At 42.6% G+C, this 21,992-nt stretch overlaps 1 protein-coding gene across 3 annotated transcripts; it reads right to left on the bottom strand.

The window, feature by feature from the left end:
• Positions 1-680: 680 nt before the first annotated feature.
• Positions 681-21,159, bottom strand: rbpms2a (RNA binding protein, mRNA processing factor 2a). Of its 3 annotated transcripts, XR_006658176.1 has the most exons (9): positions 20,682-21,159; positions 11,858-11,935; positions 11,683-11,721; positions 11,363-11,425; positions 10,686-10,836; positions 9,772-9,935; positions 1,987-2,059; positions 1,692-1,742; positions 681-1,611 (listed from the first exon to the last, which is right to left on the bottom strand). XR_006658176.1 is itself a non-coding variant. In XM_045212989.1 (8 exons), the coding sequence occupies exons 1-7, from the start codon at positions 20,736-20,738 to the stop codon at positions 1,994-1,996; spliced, it is 618 nt and encodes a 205-aa protein (XP_045068924.1). In that variant the 5' UTR covers positions 20,739-21,159; the 3' UTR covers positions 681-1,742; positions 1,987-1,993. The 3 variants fall into 3 exon arrangements, 2 of the variants coding, with proteins under 2 accessions (XP_045068924.1, XP_045068925.1); XM_045212989.1 differs by having other exon boundaries at positions 681-1,742; XM_045212990.1 differs by having other exon boundaries at positions 681-1,742; positions 9,787-9,935; positions 20,682-21,156.
• Between the last annotated feature and the right edge of the window lie 833 nt (positions 21,160-21,992).

Raw genomic sequence — 21,992 nt, 5'->3', positions numbered from 1 at the left:
GCTCTGGCAGTGCTCCTCCTTGCACAAAGGCGGAGGTAGCAGTCCTGCTGCTGGGTTGTTGCCCTCCTACGGCCTTCTCCACCTCTCCTGATGTACTGGCCTGTCTCTTGGTAGCACCTCCATGCTCTGGACACTACGCTGACAGACACAGCAAACCTTCTTGCCACAGCTCGCATTGATGTGCCATCCTGGATGAGCTGCACTACCTGAGCCACTTGTGTGGGTTGTAGACTCAGTCTCATGCTACCACTAGAGTGAAAGCACCGCCAGCATTCAAAAGTGACCAAAACATCAGCCAGGAAGCATAGGAACTGAGAAGTGGTCACCACCTGCAAAACCAGTCCTTTATTGGGGGTGTCTTGCTAATTGCCTAGAATTTCCACCTGTTGTCTAGCCATTTGCACAACAGCATGTGAAATGTATTGTCAATTAGTGTTGCTTCCTAAGTGGACAGTTTTGATTTCACAGAAGTGTGATTGACTTGGAGTTACTTTGTGTTGTTTAAGTGTTCAATTTATTTTTTTGAGCAGTGTACAATCCAAGGACATCAAGGGGGCAACCAGAAACCAAAAGTGCCCAATTCAAAGTGTACATTTATGTTCAGCTCAATCATGCTCTATCCTTCAGTTCAGTCCCTTGTAGTGTTTAAAAAAACAAAAACAAAAAAAAAAACACACTGCTTCAGATGAATCCATTTATTATCCAGTTTCACATTCTGAAATGATCAGCATTTTTTTTTACTGCAATCTCATGTTAGCAGTCCATGTACAGTAGCAGTTCTGACTGCCACGGTCAGAATATTTCAGTATTAAACATCAAGCCAAAGAAAATTGCACTTTTTTCTACTTCAAAACAGGATATTATAGACAGGATTTAACATCCATCAAAAATAACACCAAAGAAACCCACAAGGGCAGACTAAACATCAACTTATACAGATTACTTATTTAATTGCACAAAAATGCATAAATACTCATTACACAGATGTACAAAAATACTTGTACTTACTTTTTTGTTCAAATATACCTCTAAACAGACAGATATTTTGGCAAAACTGGGTCTTTAGAGGATGCATTCAAAAGGTCCAAGGTTACAGACCGCATCACCATTCTTGGACAGGTTTACAGTTAAAGAGCAGCGGAAGAAAAATAACCCAGTGCATACATTATCCATTCTGAAAAAAGAAAAAAGAAAATGACAAGTAACAAGATGTCTGCATCTACTCTGCAGGTAACATCGTAAGCAACTCAATCCAAGATAATCGTCAAAGAAGCGAGACTAAGAATAATGAAAACATACTGTAGGAGTCCGCCGAGACCTCTCGCTATTATGGCAACATAAGCACTATGAAATGAGGACAATTTTGATTTCTAATTCAGGCTGGATACCTCAACATGCATTGATTGTCGAGTCCCACCACCCTCCCACACCCAATAGAGCAGCTAGATAGTTTTCAGCACAGCGTTAGGTCCACTTCGAGTAAAGACTGCTCGCACAGGTTGTTGTTTTTTGGGACTGTACCGTCAAAGGTCAAAAAGTCAGATTGTTGTCCGCTTCAGATTATCGTCCGCAAGATGTTTCCACGGTCGCAAAATCCTCCTTTCCATTTTTCTGCGAGGAAAGCAACATCGGTAATGCACCTTAATGTCCGTTAAATAAACCTGATTTAAATTCAATTGAGTTCAAAATACCTTTACTCCGCTCTGAGGGAAAATCAAAAACCTTCAGGTACTGAATGGCATCTGGTGAGATTGAGAAAATTGTTTAAAAACATTGTTTTGCAAGTCCATACAAATTAGCCAACTGAAAGCATCACATGTGACAGCCCAGGAAATGATGACATGGGCTGAGTTTGAAAAGGCAACCCTTTACTCTATAGTGCACTACTTCCTACGTAGGCCCTGGTCAAAAGTTGTGCACCAAATAACAAGGTGCCATTTCAGACGCAGACCGTTAGCTAGGCTTCTTGGGAAGGGTCATACTTACTAAACACTTAACAGAACTGACGGGATTTCCATCCTGGTTGTGAGGTTTCAGACGGGGACGGATACCAACGCATCTGGGGAATACAAAGCAGACTTAGAGAGGGCACTCCAGCAGCAAAGCCCATGCTTGGGTCATGTTCTGTGTTTGAGTTAGACAAGGTAGTCCCTCCCTGTCTGTCCATTTTCTTCCATGTGGTGCCTTATGAACACCACTCAGGTGGAATACTGGTCTAGTATACTGCTGATCACCTTACCAGAGAAATTACTTTCAGGGATACCAAATGCTTGGTTGTGTGAATATTGCTTCAGACGCTTTACAGACATTCAATTGTTTAAGAGCAGCTATTGTTTGTCCCGTCAATAAATCTATCCGATTTACGCAACAGAGTGCTCCTTTTTCTTTATTCTCCCAGATAGTCACCAGTTGAAGAATCCTGGGGTAAATAATGTTTTTTTTTTCCAAGGTCAAATAATGGACTTTCACTGACACGAAATTTAACATACAACTCCACACGTAGACGGCATTAGTGTCAATCTACTCTACAAACCATCCACTGAGCTGTATAGGAAAGCTACTGTATTCAGACCCAATTTCTGTAGCTTTCACCACGTCGCCATAACTTGTTTTCCTGTCCTATCCCCCATTGGACAGTGCCACGCATTAGACCTTTGTGTTCTGGCCAAGGGCACCTGGAGGAGAACACCAGACAATGTGTTTGGCACTTCCATACCCTGTGGTCATGTTACATTATTTTCTTTCCCCCTGAACACGCCCCTCAGAATGCCGCACATTCCTCGGTCTTGGAAAATAGACTTAACAATTAACTTCCTATGCAAAGAGGATGAGATGGAGCCTATCAATGAGCAGCCACCATTGTTGGGTCAAACTTTAAGTAACAAAACGCAGCGGGTTAGGGCACACTATTAGCCACAGGCTCCAGTGTGAAGTTTCCCATACAGTGCCTTGCAAAAGTATTCATCCCCCTTGGCGTTTTCCCTATTTTGTTGCATTACAACCTGAAATTTAAAATGGATTTTTATTTGGATTTCATGTAATGGACATACACAAAATAGTCCAAATTGGTGAAAAAAAAATTAAGATGTTTCAACAAAAAAAAAAATTAACAGAAAAGTGGTGTGTGCATCTGTATTCACACCCTTTGCTATGAAGCCCCTAAATAAGATCTGGTGCAACCAATTACCTTCAGAAGTCACATAATTAGTTAAATAAAGTCCATCTGTGTGCAATCCAAGTGTCACATGATCGCATATATATATACACACACAGTGAGGGAAAAAAGTATTTGATCCCCTGCTGATTTTGTACGTTTGCCCACTGACAAAGACATGATCAGTCTATAATTTTAATGGTAGGTTTATTTGAACAGTGAGAGACAGAATAACAACAAAAAATCCAGAAAAACGCATGTCAAAAATGTTATAAATTGATTTGCATTTTAATGAGGGAAATAAGTAGTACTTGGTGGCAAAACCCTTGTTGGCAATCAGAGGTCAGACGTTTCTTGTAGTTGGCCACCAGGTTTACACACATCTCAGGAGGGATTTTGTTCCACTCCTCTATGCAGATCTTCTCCAAGTCATTAAGGTTTCGAGGCTGACGTTTGGCAACTCGAACCTTCAGCTCTCTCCACAGATTTCCTATGGGATTAAGGTCTGGAGACTGGCTAGGCCATTCCAGGACCTTAATGTGCTTCTTGAGCCACTCCTTTGTTGCCTTGGCTGTGTGTTTTGGGTCATTGTCATGCTGGAATACCCATCCACGACCCATTTTCAATGCCCTGGCTGAGGGAAGGAGGTTCTCACCCAAGATTTGACAGTACATGGCCCTGTCCATCGTCCCTTTGGTGCGGTGAAGTTGTCCTGTCCCCTTAGCAGAAAAACACCCCCAAAGAATAATGTTTCCACCTCCATGTTTGACGGTGGGGATGGTGTTCTTGGGGTCATAGGCAGCATTCCTCCTCCTCCAAACACAGCAAGTTGAGTTGATGCCAAAGAGCTCCATTTTGGTCTCATCTGACCACAACACTTTCATCCAGTTCTCCTCTGAATCATTCAGATGTTCATTGGCAAAGTTCAGACGGCCCTGTATATGTGCTTTCTTGAGCAGGGGGACCTTGCGGGCGCTGCAGGATTTCAGTCCTTCACAACGTAGTGTGTTACCAATTGTTTTCTTGGTGACTAAGGTCCCAGCTGCCTTGAGATCATTGACAAGATCCTCTCGTGTAGTTCTGGACTGATTCCTCACCGTTCTCATGATCATTGCAACTCCACGAGGTGAGATCTTGCATGGAGCGCCCCAGGCAGAGGGAGATTGACAGTTCTTTTGAGTTTCTTCCATTTGCGAATAATCAAACCAACTGTTGTCACCTTCTCACCAAGCTGCTTGGCGATGGTCTTGTAGCCCATTCCAGCCTTGTGTAGGTCTACAATCTTGTCCCTGACATCCTTGGAGAGCTCTTTGGTCTTAGCCATGGTGAAGAGTTTGGAATCTGATTGATTGCTTCTGTGGACAGGTGTCTTTTATACAGGTAACAAATTGAGATTAGGAGCACTCCCTTTAAGAGTGTGCTCCTAATCTCAGCTCGTTACCTGTATAAAAGAAACCTGGGAGCAAGAAATATTTCTGATTGAGAGGGGGTCAAATACTTACTTCCCTCATTAAAATGCAAATCAATTTATAACATTTGACATGCGTTTTTCTGGATTTTGTTGTTATTCTGTCTCTCATTGTTCAAATAAACCTACCATTAAAATTATAGACTGATCATTTCTTTGTCAGTGGGCAAACATACAAAATCAGCAGGGGATCAAATACTTTTTTCCCCCTCACTGTATGTGTATATGTATGTATATATATATATATATATATATATATATATATATATATATATATATATATATATATATATATATATATATATATATATATATACACACACACACTGAAAGGCCCCAGAGTCTGCAACACCACTAAGCAAGGGGCTCCATCAAGCAGGCGGCACCATGAAGACCAATGAGCTCTCCAAACCAGGTCAGGGACAAGGTTGTGGAGAAGTACAGATCAGGGTTGGGTTAAATTTTTTTTCCAAAACTTTGAACATCCCACAGAGCACCATTAAATCCATTATTAAAAGATGGAAAGAATATGGCACCACAACGAACCTGCCAAGAGAGGGCCGTCCACCAAAACCCACAGACCAGGCAAGGAGGGCATTAATCAGAGAGGCAACAAAGAGACCAAAGATAACCCTGAAGGAGCTGCAAAGCTCCACAGCGGAGATTGGAGTATCTGTCCATAGGACCACTTTAAGCCGTACACTCCACAGAGCTGGGCTTTACGGAAGAGTGGCCAGAAAATACATTGCTTAAAAAAAAAAAAAAAATAAAAAAAGCACACATGTTTGGAGTTCGCCAAAAGGCATGTGGGAGACTCCCCAAACATATGGAAGAAGGTACTCTGGTCAGATGAGACTAAAATTTAGCTTTTTGACCATTGAGGAAAACGCTATGTCTGGCGCAAACCTCTCATCACCCCGAGAACACCATCCCCACAGTGAAGCATGGTGGTGGCAGCATCATGCTGTGTGGATGTTTTTCCATCGGCAGGGACTGGGAAACTGGTGAGAATTGAAGGAATGATGGATGGCGCTAAATACAGGGAAATTGTTGAGGGAAACCGGTTTCAGTCTTCCAGAGATTTTAGACTGGGATGGAGGTTCACCTTCCAGCAGAACAATGACCCTAAGCATACTGCTAAAGCAACACTCGAGTGGTTTAAGGGGAAACATTTAAATGTCTTGGAATGGCCTAGTCAAAGCCCAGACCTCAATCCAATTGAGAATCTTTGGTATAACTTAAAGATTGCTGTACACCAGCGGGACCCATCCAACTTGAAGGAGCTGGAGCAGTTTTGCCTTGAAGAATGGGCAAAATTCCCAGTTGGTAGATGTGCCAAGCTTATAGAGACATACCCCAAGAGACTTGCAGCTGTAATTGCTGCAAAAGGTGGCTCTACAAAGTATTGGCTTTGGGGGGGTGAAGTTCTGCACGCTCAAGTTCTGTTGTGTCTTTTTTTTTGTTTCACAAAAAGAAAAGTTGCATCTTCAAAGTGGTAGGCATGTTGTGCAAATCAAATGATACAATACCCCCCAAAATCAATTTTAATTCCAAGTTGTAAGGCAACGAAATAGGAAAAATGCCAAAGAGGGGTGAATACTTTCGCAAGCCACTGTCGGTACAGATCACAGGAGGCTGCTGAGGGGAGGACAGCTCAAATGCTGGAATGGAGTAGTATCAAACATGGAAACCATATGTTTGATACCATTGCATCTATTCCATTCCAGACATTGCTAGGAGCCTGTCCTCACTAATTAAGGTGCTACCAGCCGCCTGTGATACAGATCTAGGGGATCAGCATCTACTCCCCCAATCCTAACCATTAGTGGGGCAAATGCAAAACTGACTCAATATCAGCATCTAGGGGTAGCTTCACCCTAGACCTTCCAACTGTGAGGGAGGTGGTTTTACTACAGTAAAACAGAGCTACAAGGTGTGCAGGCTTTTGTTCCAGCCAGCACTAAACAATGCAGATCTAGCATCAGTTGTCTTTTAAAAATCAATGAATAAGAGGGGGGGCTCATCTATATCATCACTACTACAAATATGGGCCCAGATACCCGTGTTAACCAAATTGTGTTTGTGCTAGGCTGCTACTCGCTGTTTTATCTATCATAGTCACTTTAACACTACATGTACATATTACCTCGACTAACCTGTACCCCCGCACATTGACTCGGGACCCCCTGTACAGTGAGGGAAAAAAAGTATTTGATCCCCTGCTGATTTTGTACGTTTGCCCACAGACAAAGACATGATCAGTCTATAATTTTAAAATGGTAGGTTTATTTGAACAGTGAGAGACAGAATAACAACAAAAATCCAGAAAAACGCATGTCAGAAATGTTATAAATTGATTTGTATTTTAATGAGGGAAATAAGTATTTGACCCCCTCTCAATCAGAAATATTTCTGGCTCCCAGGTGTCTTTTATACAGGTAACGAGCTGAGATTAGGAGCACACTCTTAAAGGGAGTGCTCCTAATATCAGCTTGTTACCTATATACACACAAGACATCAGTCCACAGAAGCAAGCAATCAATCAGATTCCAAACTCTCCACCATGGCCAAGACCAAGGAGCTCAGGGACAAGATTGTAGACCTACACAAGGCTGGAATGGGCTACAATACCATCGCCAAGCAGCTTGGTGAGAAGGGGACAACAGTTGGTGCGATTATTCGCAAATGGAAGAAACAAAAGAACTGTCAATCTCCCTCGGCCTGGGGCTCCATGCAAGATCTCACCTTATGGAGTTGCAATGATCATGAGAACGGTGAGGAATCAGCCCAGAACTACACAGGAGGATCTTGTCAATGATCTCAAGGCAGCTGGGACCATAGTCACCAAGAAAACAATTGGTAACACACTACGCCGTGAAGGACTGAATCCTGCAGCGCCCGCAAGGTCCCCCTGCTCAAGAAAGCGCATATACAGGGCCGTCTGAACTTTGCCAATGAACATCTGAATGATTCAGAGGAGAACTGGGTGAAAGTGTTGTGGTCAGATGAGACCAAAATCGAGCTCTTTGGCATCAACTCAACTCGCCATGTTTGGAGGAGGAGGAATGCTGCCTATGACCCCAAGAACACCATCCCCACCGTCAAACATGGAGGTGGAAACATTATGCTTTGGGGGTGTTTTTCTGCTAAGGGGACAGGACAACTTCACCGCATCAAAGGGACGATGGACGGGGCCATGTACCGTCAAATCTTGGGTGAGAACCTCCTTCCCTCAGCCAGGGCATTGAAAATGGGTCGTGGATCAATTTATAACATTTGACATGCGTTTTTCTGGATTTTGTTGTTGTTATTCTGTCTCTCACTGTTCAAATAAACCTACCATTAAAATTATAGACTGATCATGTCTTTGTCAGTGGGCAAACGTACAAAATCAGCAGGGGATCAAATACTTCTTCCCCCCTCACTGTATATAGCCACGTTATTGAAGATTTTTTCTCTTTAGTTTATTTAGTAAATATTTTCTTAGCTCTAATTTTTCTTAACTGCATTGTTGGTTAAGGGCTTGTAAGTAAGCATTTCACGGTAAGGTCTACTACACCTGTTGTATTCGGCGCATGTGACAACTACAATTTTATTTGATAAAACTATTTTTATAAAAACGTACAAACCCCATATAGTTCTCCAGGGCCAAGGTTGGTGACTACTGCGAATACACAGCATCTCATAAGTCAACTTGAGGAATTCGGGGGCTTAGCTCTGCAGGCGCTACACATTACATAAAAGGCCCTCTGACCTAAGACTGTACGATTACCTATGCACCTTGAGGGGAATGAATGAAGTATGGATCCCCTCATTCACATCACTGAACTTTACTGTTAGCAGTTAGTGAGATTTGACTGCACATTCACCATCAAGTCTCTTTTGCAGCCAGCCATCAACATGTGGTTTCCAGGAAGGTGTCCAATTGTTGTGTATTCCACAACTATTAAGGGAACGGTTAAGTACATTCCCACCCATGGAAAAACTGGGATTGAATGTGTGAGTGAGAAAAGACAACTGCATTCCCTTAAACCAGAATATTGGGAACAAAGGGAACAGCTACAGGAAAACATACCCAAGACTTCAGGTACACTGTAGCCCTGAAGTACATTACATTAGGTTCAGGTCGATATGTGCTGGCAGGCAGAACATGGTCGACCCCTATACCGCTTTGACCTTTAACTCGCATTGAGTTATTGGACTGCTCACCGAGAGCTGGTTCTCGGGACAACCAGTCACAACCGATTAAAGGTTTACAATGAACCCCATTAAAAACATTTAGAGTCATACCACGCTAGTCACCAGAGTGATAGGCTACATTCTTATACTGGAAAAAAAAAAAAAAAGTATGATATTTTACTTGAGACAAAGCCATCAAGATGCATATCAGGGGCGAAGCAAGCAACTTAAAATGTCATGCAACAGATGTCATACACCAGAAACAATGCGAGACACTTTACCTCGTATTTAATGAGACCTCAATTCCATGTATCATACTTGAGGGTCAGAGTTCATTGTGAATAAAACAAACAATGCTCTACCTGAGCAGTTCTGTCAAGACTGTCCTCACTTACTGGTTTTAAGAGGTCATAAAAACAGCCAACAGTGGAGAGGCTTGACTAAAGTTTAACAGGACTTTATGGGCAACAGATTCACTCAACGACCAATGCATAATCCAACCTGAGAGCCAATTAAAAACAGATTTCCTCTGTTGTGATCTCTTAGCAACGATTCCTGCGCACAGGAATGTTGCTGTGAGGAATTTTATGAAAGGAGTGAAGCGGACAGAGGTTGGACACTGCTGTGGTTTCTTACAGTATGCAAGACCGGCAGGTCAGTGGGCTTGGCACCAAGCCCCCTAAATGCACACAGAATGGATCCCCTGTCATGCTGAACAATACAGTGTCAGGTTGTGAATGTTTAAGGGTGGATAAGCTCACTACTGGTTCCTTGTGATGTCAGATGATAGTAGTTCCATTTCAATCATGTACAATCAAGAATGAATTTCCAATTTAGGAGAAACATTTTATTTGGGATTGATCCCAATCCTGATGTGTATCCATGCATGTTCCTGCTTGGTTTGCGATCACATGCGACACAGAGCAAGGCATGGTAAATGAGTGAGACGCTGAAGAGGCAGTAGACCCACCGGTTGGTCCCTCACCTGGGCGTGGAGGGCTGCGGCAGCGGCGGCAGCGGCCGGGTAGGTAAAGGCAGCGTGGGGGAGCCCAGGGGGAAGCTCCGTGGCATACAGGGGGTAAGGGGCCCACGCCTCGGGAGAGGCCGGGATCAGTGCTGCCCCCGTCAGGTCATCTATATGAAAAAGATATCCTCAAATGCATAGTAGTAGTTCTGATCTACACTTGGGAATTATTTTGGGGGGGGAACAGAAAGATAACTTCTGGGAAATGTCATGTAGCATCTCCCCGTTTCAAAGCATGTTCTCCCTTTAGGTGCCTACTAAACATAACCCAGGACTATGGTCATGTTTAAAAAGTAATTGGCCCTCCAGATGATCTTTGATTTAACAGAATAAGACAGGTGAAATGAAGTTCCCAACCCAATTGTTTACACCTGTGCAAATATGTTAGATCAGTGATCCATGAATAAGGGCAGGACGATGTACTGGTCAAGCACTCAAACTGGGTCCATGTCCAGCTAGTCTGAAGCGCCTCCTTTCCTCGTGCCTTACTACTGGAGACCCGTCATGAAGGACAGGAGCCGAGACTATTTAAAGTGGGGATTTTACAGAATGTTGGGGGAGCAAAGTGCAGGTGTATGTGGGTTTGATTAACCCCTCTAAGTCCTGGTTCCAACAATTGTGGTGAATTTAATTGAAGTGGAACATCGTGCACTACCTAGTTGTGCCTGACCAGCCGAGACAAAACTACATGATCTGGAGAAAGCAACAGATCAGAAAAATCTACTTGAGGTGTAGAGGTGAATTAGTTGACCCAGCATTGTCTGTAGGGCATATTCTAAAAGGAGAGGGAGGAAAGAGGGGGATTGGTAGTAGCCTATGTCCGCGTGGTGAGTGTTTCTAGGGTACAGCCGCAGACTTACATGGGTCCCGTGCAATGAAGTGTGCTCCTAGAGCTGGGTGGATATTTGTGGGGTTCGGCGTGGCCATCAGCTTACTCTTTGCCATCTTCGTGTTGGCTTTAGCGAACTCTAAGCGCAGAGTCTGGGGACTCTCTGGGTCAAAACGGATCCCCTAGGGAGAGATGGGGAACACTGTAAGGGGGTGGAGAAGGGGGCAGCGGTGGAGATACTCTGCGAAGAGGTGTAAAGTGCTCTTTAGTCTGTGCTCACATGCATGCAGGTAAGATTACTATACCATGGTAACTTCAGAAAAGCCCATTGAGGAAAACGCTTATATAAGGAGAGGGGGGTGTAGAGCTTCTGGACAATATGGAAAGGGAGGGCTTTCAGTTTACTTTGGTTATAGGCCATACAGGACTCCATTAGTTGAAACAGATGTGAAAGATATCGCAGTAAAAAAAGCCATCCTGTCACATTTCAACTGCATTATGACAAGTAGACAATTGAGTCATAGGTGGGCAGTCATGACCCAACAATATTGCATTTTGGAATTGAGGTCAAGGTTAACATTCCGTTCTTATGTCAAGGTGTCAACCTGCAGTTCAGCATAAAGACATATCCCCAAAGGTTGAAGAGGACTACTCAATAATTCAGGGCTAGCCTCATGTCCGCTTATTAACGGCTGAATGGCTGCTTACGTTTAATGCGTTCTTCGCCGCTTCAGCGCCAGTCCGGTTATCAAAGGTAACAAACCCGACAGGCTGGGAAAGAGAGCGAGAGAACAGAGCATCAGAGACAGTACAGGGAAAGACCGATGGCCCTTAAATTGGCTTAAAAAAAAGGTACACTGTTACATTTCCACATGCAAACAATGGTGTGTTAGCAGTAGTAATGAAGGAAACATTTAATATGTAGACTACTAGAGCGTCATGAGAAAGTCTAAAATGTCTACAGTACAAACATGCCGACTATACAGACTCCAGTACCCATCATACCTTGGATATGGACTTAATCTCACCTGCTTTGATGTCAACTTAATAAGGGATCCTTCATAACCCTGCAAATGCAAGTAAAACCCCAAACACCTTGTAAGTCACCATAGAAATGGCAGGAAGGTTGCACAATAAGAACAGCAAACTTGACAAGATGGATACACTTATTAAGCATGTCAATAAGGTGAATCGGGGGGCTACCTTAAATGGTCTGAAGAGCAGGTAGAGTTCCCGTGGCTTGATGTCAACTGGAAGGCCGCTGACAAAGAGAGTTCGTACCTGGAAACACAAAATGAGACACATGCTACTAAAAAAGGTCAGATTAGGTTTCCATAGTAGGGTATAAAAATCACAAGGGTGCATCCAAGAGTGAGGGTTGAGGCAATATGCATGCCCCCAATTCAAACCTGGCTACGCCATTTGTTTTTTAATGCTTTGATTTTGAACACATTTTGTCCTGGCAACAGGAATAATATGTTTGGGGTTCAGGAACCAATGTTTGGGTGCGTGAGTGAGGCAGGCATGGGATAATAGAATGAAAAGTGCAAGACATAACACCCTTACAAAAAACAACCCTAGTTTATATAGCCAAGTTATAATTTGTCAATGTCCTTTTATTAGCTCAAGTAGCCTACTTCTTATGTAGCTTCAAATTCCAGAAAAACAACTATTAGGCATGTCAGAATGAGTGAAGAAGCCAACCAATGTACATGAGAACGCAGAGAGAATCCATAACTAGGTGAAGCAGAGACGGGTCAGAAGAGGTGTACATTCAACATTGGAAACATCTAGCAATTACAACTATCAGCATTGACACTAATTTCAATTCACAACAATGGAGAAGTCAAACTTCAGGGTTCATTTGGGTTTGCTTTGAGCCTTTGACACCTGCATACCAGTGAAATTATCATGAAAAGGTCGATTTTCCAAAGTAAGCCTCAATGAAAATGCTACACAAGGTAAGAATAGCAAACCTGAAATTATACAGCTGAGGAGACTTCACACCAACACAAAGCAATTGAGACAAGGCCTACACTTCTGTGGCCTTTTAGGGTGCAGAGTGAGTGCGTTATTCTTAACTTTAGCGTTTGATGGGCTTTGGGCAAAATTTGCAAATATCAGAACACTTAATATATTAGGTATTCTGAGACTTCTGCCCATGTACAGTTCATATGCGGGAATGTTTTTGCACTAAATAGGCCGAGAACACGCTTGCGAAGGAATAAAACGTAAACACCACCTAGGGCTCATTAACAGGCCTTTTGGGAAAATTAAGGCCACTTCAGCCAAAGAGAACTGATACTTGTTGAACCTGCCGACTAAGCACATGGGTGAATGACGTCTAATTTTAGACCAAATGGGCATCACAGACGGAGACCTTAACTGGGGTAGAAGAGCATTCAGACAGAGGAATCAAGAAAAGACAAATTGAGAAAGCCTATGTCAGAAGAAGCTAGCCAAGCTCGAGGTTCCAGGACATTAAAAGGGAGGATAGGGTATGCACGCACACACGATCATGGAAAGACTAACAAGAGGCAATATCAAGAGATGGGTTTTCCCTAATCAAGACAGAGGGTCATTTCCACCAATACACTATCCACTGGAAATTACTAAACGCTTCCTTCATTTCAGACACTACGAGTATTTTATTCCTGGGAGACCACAATCCGTTTGGCTTTTCTAACAAGGGTAATTAGGATAGCAGCGCAGTAACAACCATCTAGCAATTCACAGAAAAAAAAAGTTTATATCTTAAAGCTGGAATCAGTAATGGTGAAACTGCCACTTCCATTTGCGATATTACAAAATAAATAACGAAGACTTTTCCCCCTCGGAAATCAATGCAGATTATGTATTGCGATTTTTGTTTTTACCACGATGCTGAATGTTCCTTGCCTCAGTTTCATAAACAATAAAAACAAGGTGCTGGGGTGAACAGTGGCACTGTTTCCCGTAATGCGGATTCCAGCTTTAAAAAGTGTGCAATGCATGCAGGTAGAGAATTAAAATACAGATCTCATTGCAGTTTGTGAAGAAATTCACAAGTGACATTTTGCGCATATTTTCTACTCAACTACACACTTATGGAGAAAGGATTTGATTGGTATGAGCAATAGTGATGCTGTTGTGCAAATGGAATAGACAACAGGTGGAAATTATAGGCAATTAGCAAGACACCCCCAATAAAGGACTGGTTTTGCAGGTGGTGACCACAGACCACTTTTCAGTTCCTATGCTTCCTGGCTGATGTTTTGGTCACTTTTGAATGCTGGCGGTGCTTTCACTCTAGTGGTAGCATGAGACGGAGTCTACAACCCACACAAGTGGCTCAGGTAGTGCAGCTCATCCAGGATGGCACATAAATGCGAGCTGTGGCAAGAAGGTTTGCTGTGTCTGTCAGCGTAGTGTCCAGAGCATGGAGGTGCTACCAGGAGACAGGCCAGTACATCAGGAGACGTGGAGAAGGCCGTAGGAGGGCAACAACCCAGCAGCAGGACTGCTACCTCCGCCTTTGTGCACGGAGGAGCAGCACTGCAAAATGACCTCCAGCAGGCCACAAATGTGCATGAGTCTGCTCAAATGGTCAGAAACAGACTCCATGAGGGTGGTATGAGGGCCCGATGTCCACAGGTGGGGGTTGTGCTTACAACCAAACACCGTGCAGGACGTTTGGCATTTGCCAGAGAACACCAAGATTGGCAAATTCGCCACTGGCGCCCTGTGCTCATCACAGATGAAAGCAGGTTCACACTGAGCACATGTGACAGAGTCTGGAGACGCTGTGGAGAACGTTCTGCTGCCTGCAACATCCTCCAGCATGACCGGTTTGGCGGTGGGTCAGTCATGGTGTGGGGTGGCATTTTGAGGGTGACTCCAAATCCAGACCTCCATGTGCTCGCCAGAGGTAGCCTGACTGCCATTAGGTACCGAGATGAGATCCTCAGACCCCTTGTGAGACCATATGCTGGTGCGGTTGGCCCTGGGTTCCTCCTAATGCAAGACAATGCTAGACCTCATGTGGCTGGAGTGTGTCAGCAGTTCCTGCAAGAGGAAGGCATTGATGCTATGGACTGGCCCGCCCGTTCCCCAGACCTGAATCCAATTGAGCACATCTGGGACATCATGTCTCGCTCCATCCACCAACGCCACGTTGCACCACAGACTGTCCAGGAGTTGGCGGATGCTTTAGTCCAGGTCTGGGAGGAGATCCCTCAGGAGACCATCCGCCACCTCATCAGGAGCATGCCCAGGCGTTGTAGGGAGGTCATACAGGCACGTGGAGGCCACACACACACTACTGAGCCTCATTTTGACTTGTTTTAAGGACATTACATCAGTTGGATCAGCCTGTAGTGTGGTTTTCCACTTTAATTTTGAGGGTGACTCCAAATCCAGACCTCCATGGGTTGATACATTTGATTTCCATTGATCATTTGTGTGTGATTTTGTTGTCAGCACATTCAACTATGTAAAAAAAAAAGTATTTAATAAGATTATTTCATTCATTCAGATCTAGGATGTGTTATTTTAGTGTTCCCTTTATTTTTTTGAGCAGTGTACATATAGGGCCTATAACATTTCTGAGTAAGATCGCAACAGCCTCAGCACAATGGGTAGCTTGAACTCAAGCTGAAAACAAAAATTGTTACACTGCCTCCTACTGGAGGATTTTATATTGGTCAGTGTCACCAGCAAAGCATCCCCACACCTCCTCCCATGCTTCACGGTGGGAACCACACATGAGGAGATCATCCATTCACCTACTCTGCATCTCACAAAAACACGGCGGTTGGAACCAAAAATCTCCAATTTGGATTCATCAGACCAAAAGGACAGATTTCCACCGGTCTAATGTCCATTGCTCGTGTTTCTTGGCCCAAGCAAGTCTCTTCTTATTGGTGTCCTTTAGTAGAGGTTTTATGCAGTCCCCTCTGAACAGTTGATGTTGAGATGTCTGTTACTTGAACTCTGTGAAGCATTTATTTGGGCTGGAATTTCTGAGGCTGGTAACTAAATGAACTTATCCTCTGCAGCAGAGGTAACTCTGGGTCTTCCATTCCTGTGGCGGTCCTCATGAGAGCCAGTTTCTTCATAGCGCTTGATGTTTTTGCGACTACACTTGAAGAAACTTTCAAAGTTCTTGAAATCTTCCGTATTGACTGACCTCCATGTCTTAAAATAATGATGGACTGTCGTTTCTCTTTGCTTATTTGAGCGGTTCTTGCCATAATATGGACTTGGTCTTTTACCACGTAGGGCTATCTTCTGTATACCACCCCTACCTTGTCACAACACAACTGATTGGCTCAAACGCATTAACGAGGAAAGAAATTCCACAAATAATTTAAGGCGGCACACCTGTTAATTGAAATGCATTCCAGATGACTACCTCATGAATCTGGTTGAGAGAATGCCAAGACTGTGCAAAGCTGTCAAGGCAAAGGGTGGCTAATTTGAAGAATAAAATATATTTTGATTTGTTTAACACTTTTTTGGTTACTACATAATTCCATGTGTTATTTCATAGTTGAGGTCTTCACTATTATTCTACAATGTAGAAAATACTAAAAAAGAAAAACCCTTGAATGAGTGAGTAGGTGTCCAAACTTTTGACTGGTACTGTATATCTAAAAGGATTCCCCTCCAATAGACAGCCCTTATCGTTTACATTTTAGTCACTTATAAGACTTACTACTGTAAGTGCATACATTTCTGTACTGGTCCCCCGTGCGAATCGAAGCCACAACCCTGGCCATGCTCTACCAGCTGAGCCACACATGACATGTCATACAGTGCATTCGGAAAGTATTCAGACCCCTTAGCTGTGTTCTAATACTCATACTAACTGCACTATTTGTGACGTAAATTGAGTATGAAGTATGCTTATTGGTCATAGTATGGAAATAGTTAGTACGCCAAAAGTTCCCAGATGTTGTACTAAATTCGCCAAAATACGTAAGTACACTGTGCTTTTAGGGCCCATAATGAAGTTCAGAAAATGGCTGTGGCTTCACAACATTTTCAGATTTGTAGAAAATCGTGGAGAATATGCAGTACGACGAGAGCGGATACAAATTAAATTGCGTTAACTAATTATGACAAAATGTTAAGAATACGTTGAGCAATGTAATAAATTAATGACTTCAAATAAGTTACGCTACGTTGGCTGACAATTTGTTGGCTACGCTATCCTTACGAACTGCATAGCATATCATTACAGCAGTAGGTACCGGTATGTTAGCTACGTAATGTTAGTTGGCTACTAATACGTCGAACTTGCCAGTATATTAACTATATGCTATCTAACTAACTACCCAACGTTTATTGACTTGATTATTCACGTAATTTTTAGCGAAGTGCTATAGTCGTTGTGCGTTCAATGGACAAAATTTGCCCTTTGCTATCTAATCTGATTTCAGAGCACTCTCGTCTGAGTGTGCCAGAGCGCAGAATATGATGAATTTATGAATGCTCAACAACCGGTGTCAGTAAACGTCGCAAAAAAGCGTAATTAAATTGTTGCCAGCAGCACAGTTAGTCACCAACGCTCTGGATAACCCGCTCTGCTAGGGCGAGTAAAATGGTCAGAGTGAGGTGTCTGGAAGTAGCTAGCCAGCTAGCTTGTGTGCTTGACCGCCTTTGTGATGGTCAGAATGCTCGGACCAACCCTACTCCTCGGCCAGACCGTCCAGTGACACTGCCTGGCAGTGTGCACGCTGAAGGCGCCGAGAGGGAAACGCTCAGAATTTACGAACGTCAAGTGGGCACTCTGGCACTCCAGATTGAATTGACGAACACACCCGAAGTCGAGAGGTTGCATAGCAACAGCGTCAACTTCCGATAGTAGCGCTACGCCTGTCTATGCTCAACTGAAAGGATACCGTTCGTTTACAGTATACTAAAATGAACTAATAGTATATACACTCATTAAGTATGTAGTATACAGTATGTTAGCATGGGTATTCGAACACAGCCCTCAGCACCTTTGGCAGCGATTACAGCCTCGAGTCTTCTTGGGTATGACGCTACAAGCATGGCACACCTGTATTTGGAGAGTTTCTCCCATTCTTCTCTGCAGATTCTCTCAAGCTCTGTCAGGTTGGATGGGGAGCGTTGCTGCACAGCTATTTTCAGGTCTCTCCAGAGATGTTCGATCGGGTTCAAGTCCGGGTTCTGGCTGGGCCACTCAAGGACATTCAGAGACTCATCCCGAAGCCACTCCTGCGTTGTCCTGTTGGAAGGTGAACCTTTGATCCAGTCTGAGGTCCTGAGCGCTCTGGAGAAGGTTTTCATCAAGGAGCTCTCTGTACCTCGCCCCATTCATCTTTGCCTCGATCCTGACTAGTCTCCCAGTCCCTGTCGCTGAATAACATCCCCATAGCATGATGCTCCCACCACCATGCTTCACCGTAAGGATGTTTCCTCCAGACGTGATGCTTAGCATTCAGGCCAAAGAGCTCAATCTTGGTTTCGTCAGACTAGAGAATCTTGTTTCTCATGGTCAGAGTCTTTAGGTGCCTTTTGGCAAACTTCAAGAGGGCTGTCATGTGCCTTTTACTGAGGAGTGGCTTCCGTCAGGCTACTACCATAAAGGCCTGATTGGTGAAGTGTTGCTGAGATGGTTGTCCTTCTGGTAGGTTCTCCCATCTCCACAGAGGACCTCTGGAGCTCTGTCAGATTGACCATCGGGTTCTTGGTCACCTCCCTACCAAGGCCCTTCTCCCCAGATTGCTCAGTTTGGCTGGGCGGCCAGCTCTAGGAAGAGTCTTAGTAGTTCCAAACAAGAATGAAAGACAATTCCTTCAACCTCATGGCTTGGTTTCTGCTCTGACATGCACTGTCAACTGTGGGACCTTATGTAGACAGAATTGCCTTTCCAAATCATGTCCTATCAATTGAATTTACCACAGGTGGACTCCAATCAAGTTGTAGAAACACAAAAGGATTATCAATGGAAACAGGATGCGCCGAGCTCAATTTCAAGTCTCATAGCAAAGGGTCTGAATACTTATGTAAATATATATATTTTTTTATATATAAATTTGCAACACATACTAAAAACATGTTTTCGTTTTGTCATTATGGGGTGTTGTGTGTAGATTGATGAGGATTCTTTAAAAAAAAAATCCATTTTAGAATAAGGCTGTAACATAACGCCACAATCTCTAATTCATTTTTTGCCAAACAGCAGTCCCACCACTTTTTTGCTATAAAGCTAAGAGATGGTGCTGGAGAAACTACTCAAATTCATAGTTGGCGCTATGGATGCAAGGAATGAAAATCCATGAGTTCAAATTAAAGACATTGTTTACGAACAATGGAGTAAAACAGTTTTTCATGGAGGCATAGCCTACGTATAATATTCTTCAAGAGTCGATGGGTATATTTAATTATAAACTGGGTGGTTCGAGCCCTGAATGCTGATTGGCTGACAGCCATGGTATATCACACCATACACCACGGGTATGACAAAACATTTATTGTTACTGCTCTAATTACGTTGGTAACCAGTTTATAATAGCAATAAGTCACCTCGGGTGTTTGTGGTATATGGACAATATACCATGGCTAAGGGCTGTATCCAGAGACTCAGCGTTGCACATAAGAACAGCCCTTGGCCGTAGAATATTGGCCATATACCACACCCCCTCGTGCCTTATTGCTTAAATGACCATTGAATAGCAGTAATTATTGCAGATTGTTCAGTAGGCCTACTTGTAGATTATGTGCAGTGTGCATTTTGATTATGCATTCCCCTCCCCATATAGTGAAGTAGCCTCCAAAATCCATCAAGCTGCTGTATTTAATAAAAATGCAGTTGCAGCCAATTCATGCCTCAAAAATGTAGGGAACTCAAATGTTCAGCTATTAAGGTCTCAATTATGAAGGGAAGACTAAGCTGAACATACATCCCACACAGGAAATCGAAATCCAACTTTTTTTTCTGGAATGATCTCAAGGGTGACTAATAAAATGAGATTCCCACAGGGCCCCACTGTTTGCAGTTTACCAGATCTAATGTGTTATATTCTCCTACATTAATTTCACAAACTTCAAAAGTGTTTCCTTTCAATTGATATCAAGAATTTGCATATCCTTGCTTCAGGTCCTGAGCTACAGGCAATTAGATTTGTGTATGTCATTTTAGGCGAAAATTGAAAAAATAAAGAGTCCGATCCTTAAGAGGTTAATTAAGAAATCCTCCATTTAGTTTACAAGTAGTGAACTCGCGTAAAGTATTTTCGCCTTTACAAGACGAATAAATTGTACCTCACATTGAAGCAATATTTGGAGTTTGAGCGCACGCTGGCTTTCCCACAAGGTAGGCTACGTTACAGCAGGTGTGTCGCATAGTGTCAATCCACTGACAGCCATAAATGTGATTCTGAAAGTCAACATGCTTTCGGTCTCCTTGCTCCATAATATCCTTATCCAATATATTGACTTAGTAAAAAATATATTAAAAAGTGTTATGTTGAAGTGTGAAAATAATAGTGAATTCTGAGCAAGTAAGCATTTCACGGTATTCGGCGCATGTGAAAAATACAATTTAATTTGAAATCAATAATAGTAGCCTCACTCCTATCAAAACCAACATTGATTTATATGGCGCAATATGCAAGTCCTACAGAAGTTTAATTTTCAAAGTTTCATATAACAATTTACACCACTCCGGAAGGCTATGGAAAATAGTCCGCAAAAATATGGACAATGGCCATGACGCATTAACCTAAAAATTTAACTCTACTAATGGCTTTGATATCCGGAACCTCCGGGCTATAACGAATATGAAGACAGGAACCTCGCAGGCAACTTTTACAATGACCAAACTCTTTATAGGACACAAAGTAGCTAGGTTACAAATGAAGATACATTCGCTACAAGTTTACACACTATGCAAAACATCAAAGTCTTAAGAAGTAATAAGACTTCTTGGAATCCTTAGACCTGGAAAAAGCAATCAACGCCACTGACACGATTAATAAGTGTGTAACAAAACACCAAGGACTAATCTTCCCCTTACCTCCTCTTCCAAGGATACAACATTGTTGTTCGGCTCAGAATCAGATTTGAGACTCATTGTGTCACTTTTGCGCTTCTTTGTAGAAGAGAAAAGTATTTTTTCCCTGTTGGTGGATTTTTCCCTGAAGTGCTTTAGAAAGTTGGAGAAGAAATCTTGGTGCGGTTTCGTGAGACTGCAGTAAAAGGGTGCCCAGGTGAAGCAGTGCTCTAAAGCCAAAGGTATCCGAGGAGGTACCACAAAATAAGTTAAACTAGAGGTGAAATAGTGGATAGGTGCACTGTGAAGGTGAGAGAAAGGTTTAAAAAAAAAAAAAACAAGTGCTCTTGTTTCCCCCTTGCTCACATCAAGCTCGTTTGCGTTAAATTGAAATGAAGAAACATTTTAAGGTGAGGTGTCCGCGCCGTTGTCCCTCGTCCTCTGCTTTCCAATTTGCTCATCAATTACATTAAAAGCCAAAGCGAATGACTTGCACTCATTTGTGATGGCTCTCAGGTTGTCCAACAAAGCCCAACCCACTATACCACTGTCAATCATTGGGCTACTTCAAAAAGGAAAATTAAAGGTCCAATGCAGGCGTTTTTATCTCGACATCAAATCATTAATGGGTAACAATTAAGTACCTTAGTGCCACTGTTTTCAATTGTTAAAAAATAACAAAAATAGATTTTTTGCAATAGCAATTTCTCAACCAATAATTTTGTAAGGACTGTCTAGGAGTGGTCTGACTGGGGTGAGGAACACTGAAATGTTGACCCCAAGAAGAAATTGGAAAAAGTAGCAATCATGGAAGAATATCAACTTCATTCAAACATCATGAGACATGTAAATAACGTTATCTGAAGTAAAAAAAATAACCAAAACAGACTGTTATTTTAGTAAAATTACTGCAATTTGCATATTCTGTAAAACGAAAATATGTCTCCCTTAAATAATGTGCAGTTTTTTTCCAAAGTACAATCCACATTAGTACTAAAAAGCTGATTTAGCATCATTTGATTTTACTAGCTTATTATTTCGTTTTTTTGAATTTTGAAGTAAATATTAATTTCGTCACATTTATGTGGTAAAAACGACTGCCATTTTAAAGGGGGCAGTATACCAAAATATGAAATATACTGAATTTTATTGAGAGAAAAAAGTGATACATCCATTGATCCTAAGAGACATTACCAAAAATGTGGCTTAGTTTTATTTATTTACTTACTCCACAGCCAGCTTTAGCATCACTACTAGTGAACCAATAGGAGTGGTAGGGTCTATGGCAGGATGCTTAAAACATTATGCCAAAATCCTCAGTCACTTCAAACCAAA

The sequence above is a fragment of the Coregonus clupeaformis genome, unplaced genomic scaffold (genome assembly GCF_020615455.1).
Source record: "Coregonus clupeaformis isolate EN_2021a unplaced genomic scaffold, ASM2061545v1 scaf0067, whole genome shotgun sequence".
Lineage (NCBI taxonomy): Eukaryota > Metazoa > Chordata > Actinopteri > Salmoniformes > Salmonidae > Coregonus > Coregonus clupeaformis.
Note: the sequence above shows the minus strand (reverse complement) of the source record. Positions and strands in the feature narration are given on the sequence as shown.

Bases quoted from the DNA above. Each gene is read 5' to 3' on its own strand.
- rbpms2a (XM_045212989.1), bottom strand. From the start codon at position 20,738: ATGAGTCTCAAATCTGATTCTGAGCCGAACAACAATGTTGTATCCTTG. The intron at 11,426-11,682 runs GTGAGATTAAGT...TCTCTTTCCCAG, and splicing joins TTAAGTTGACATCAAAGCAG to CCTGTCGGGTTTGTTACCTT. The intron at 10,837-11,362 runs GTAAGCAGCCAT...ATCTCTCCCTAG, and splicing joins CGGCGAAGAACGCATTAAAC to GGGATCCGTTTTGACCCAGA.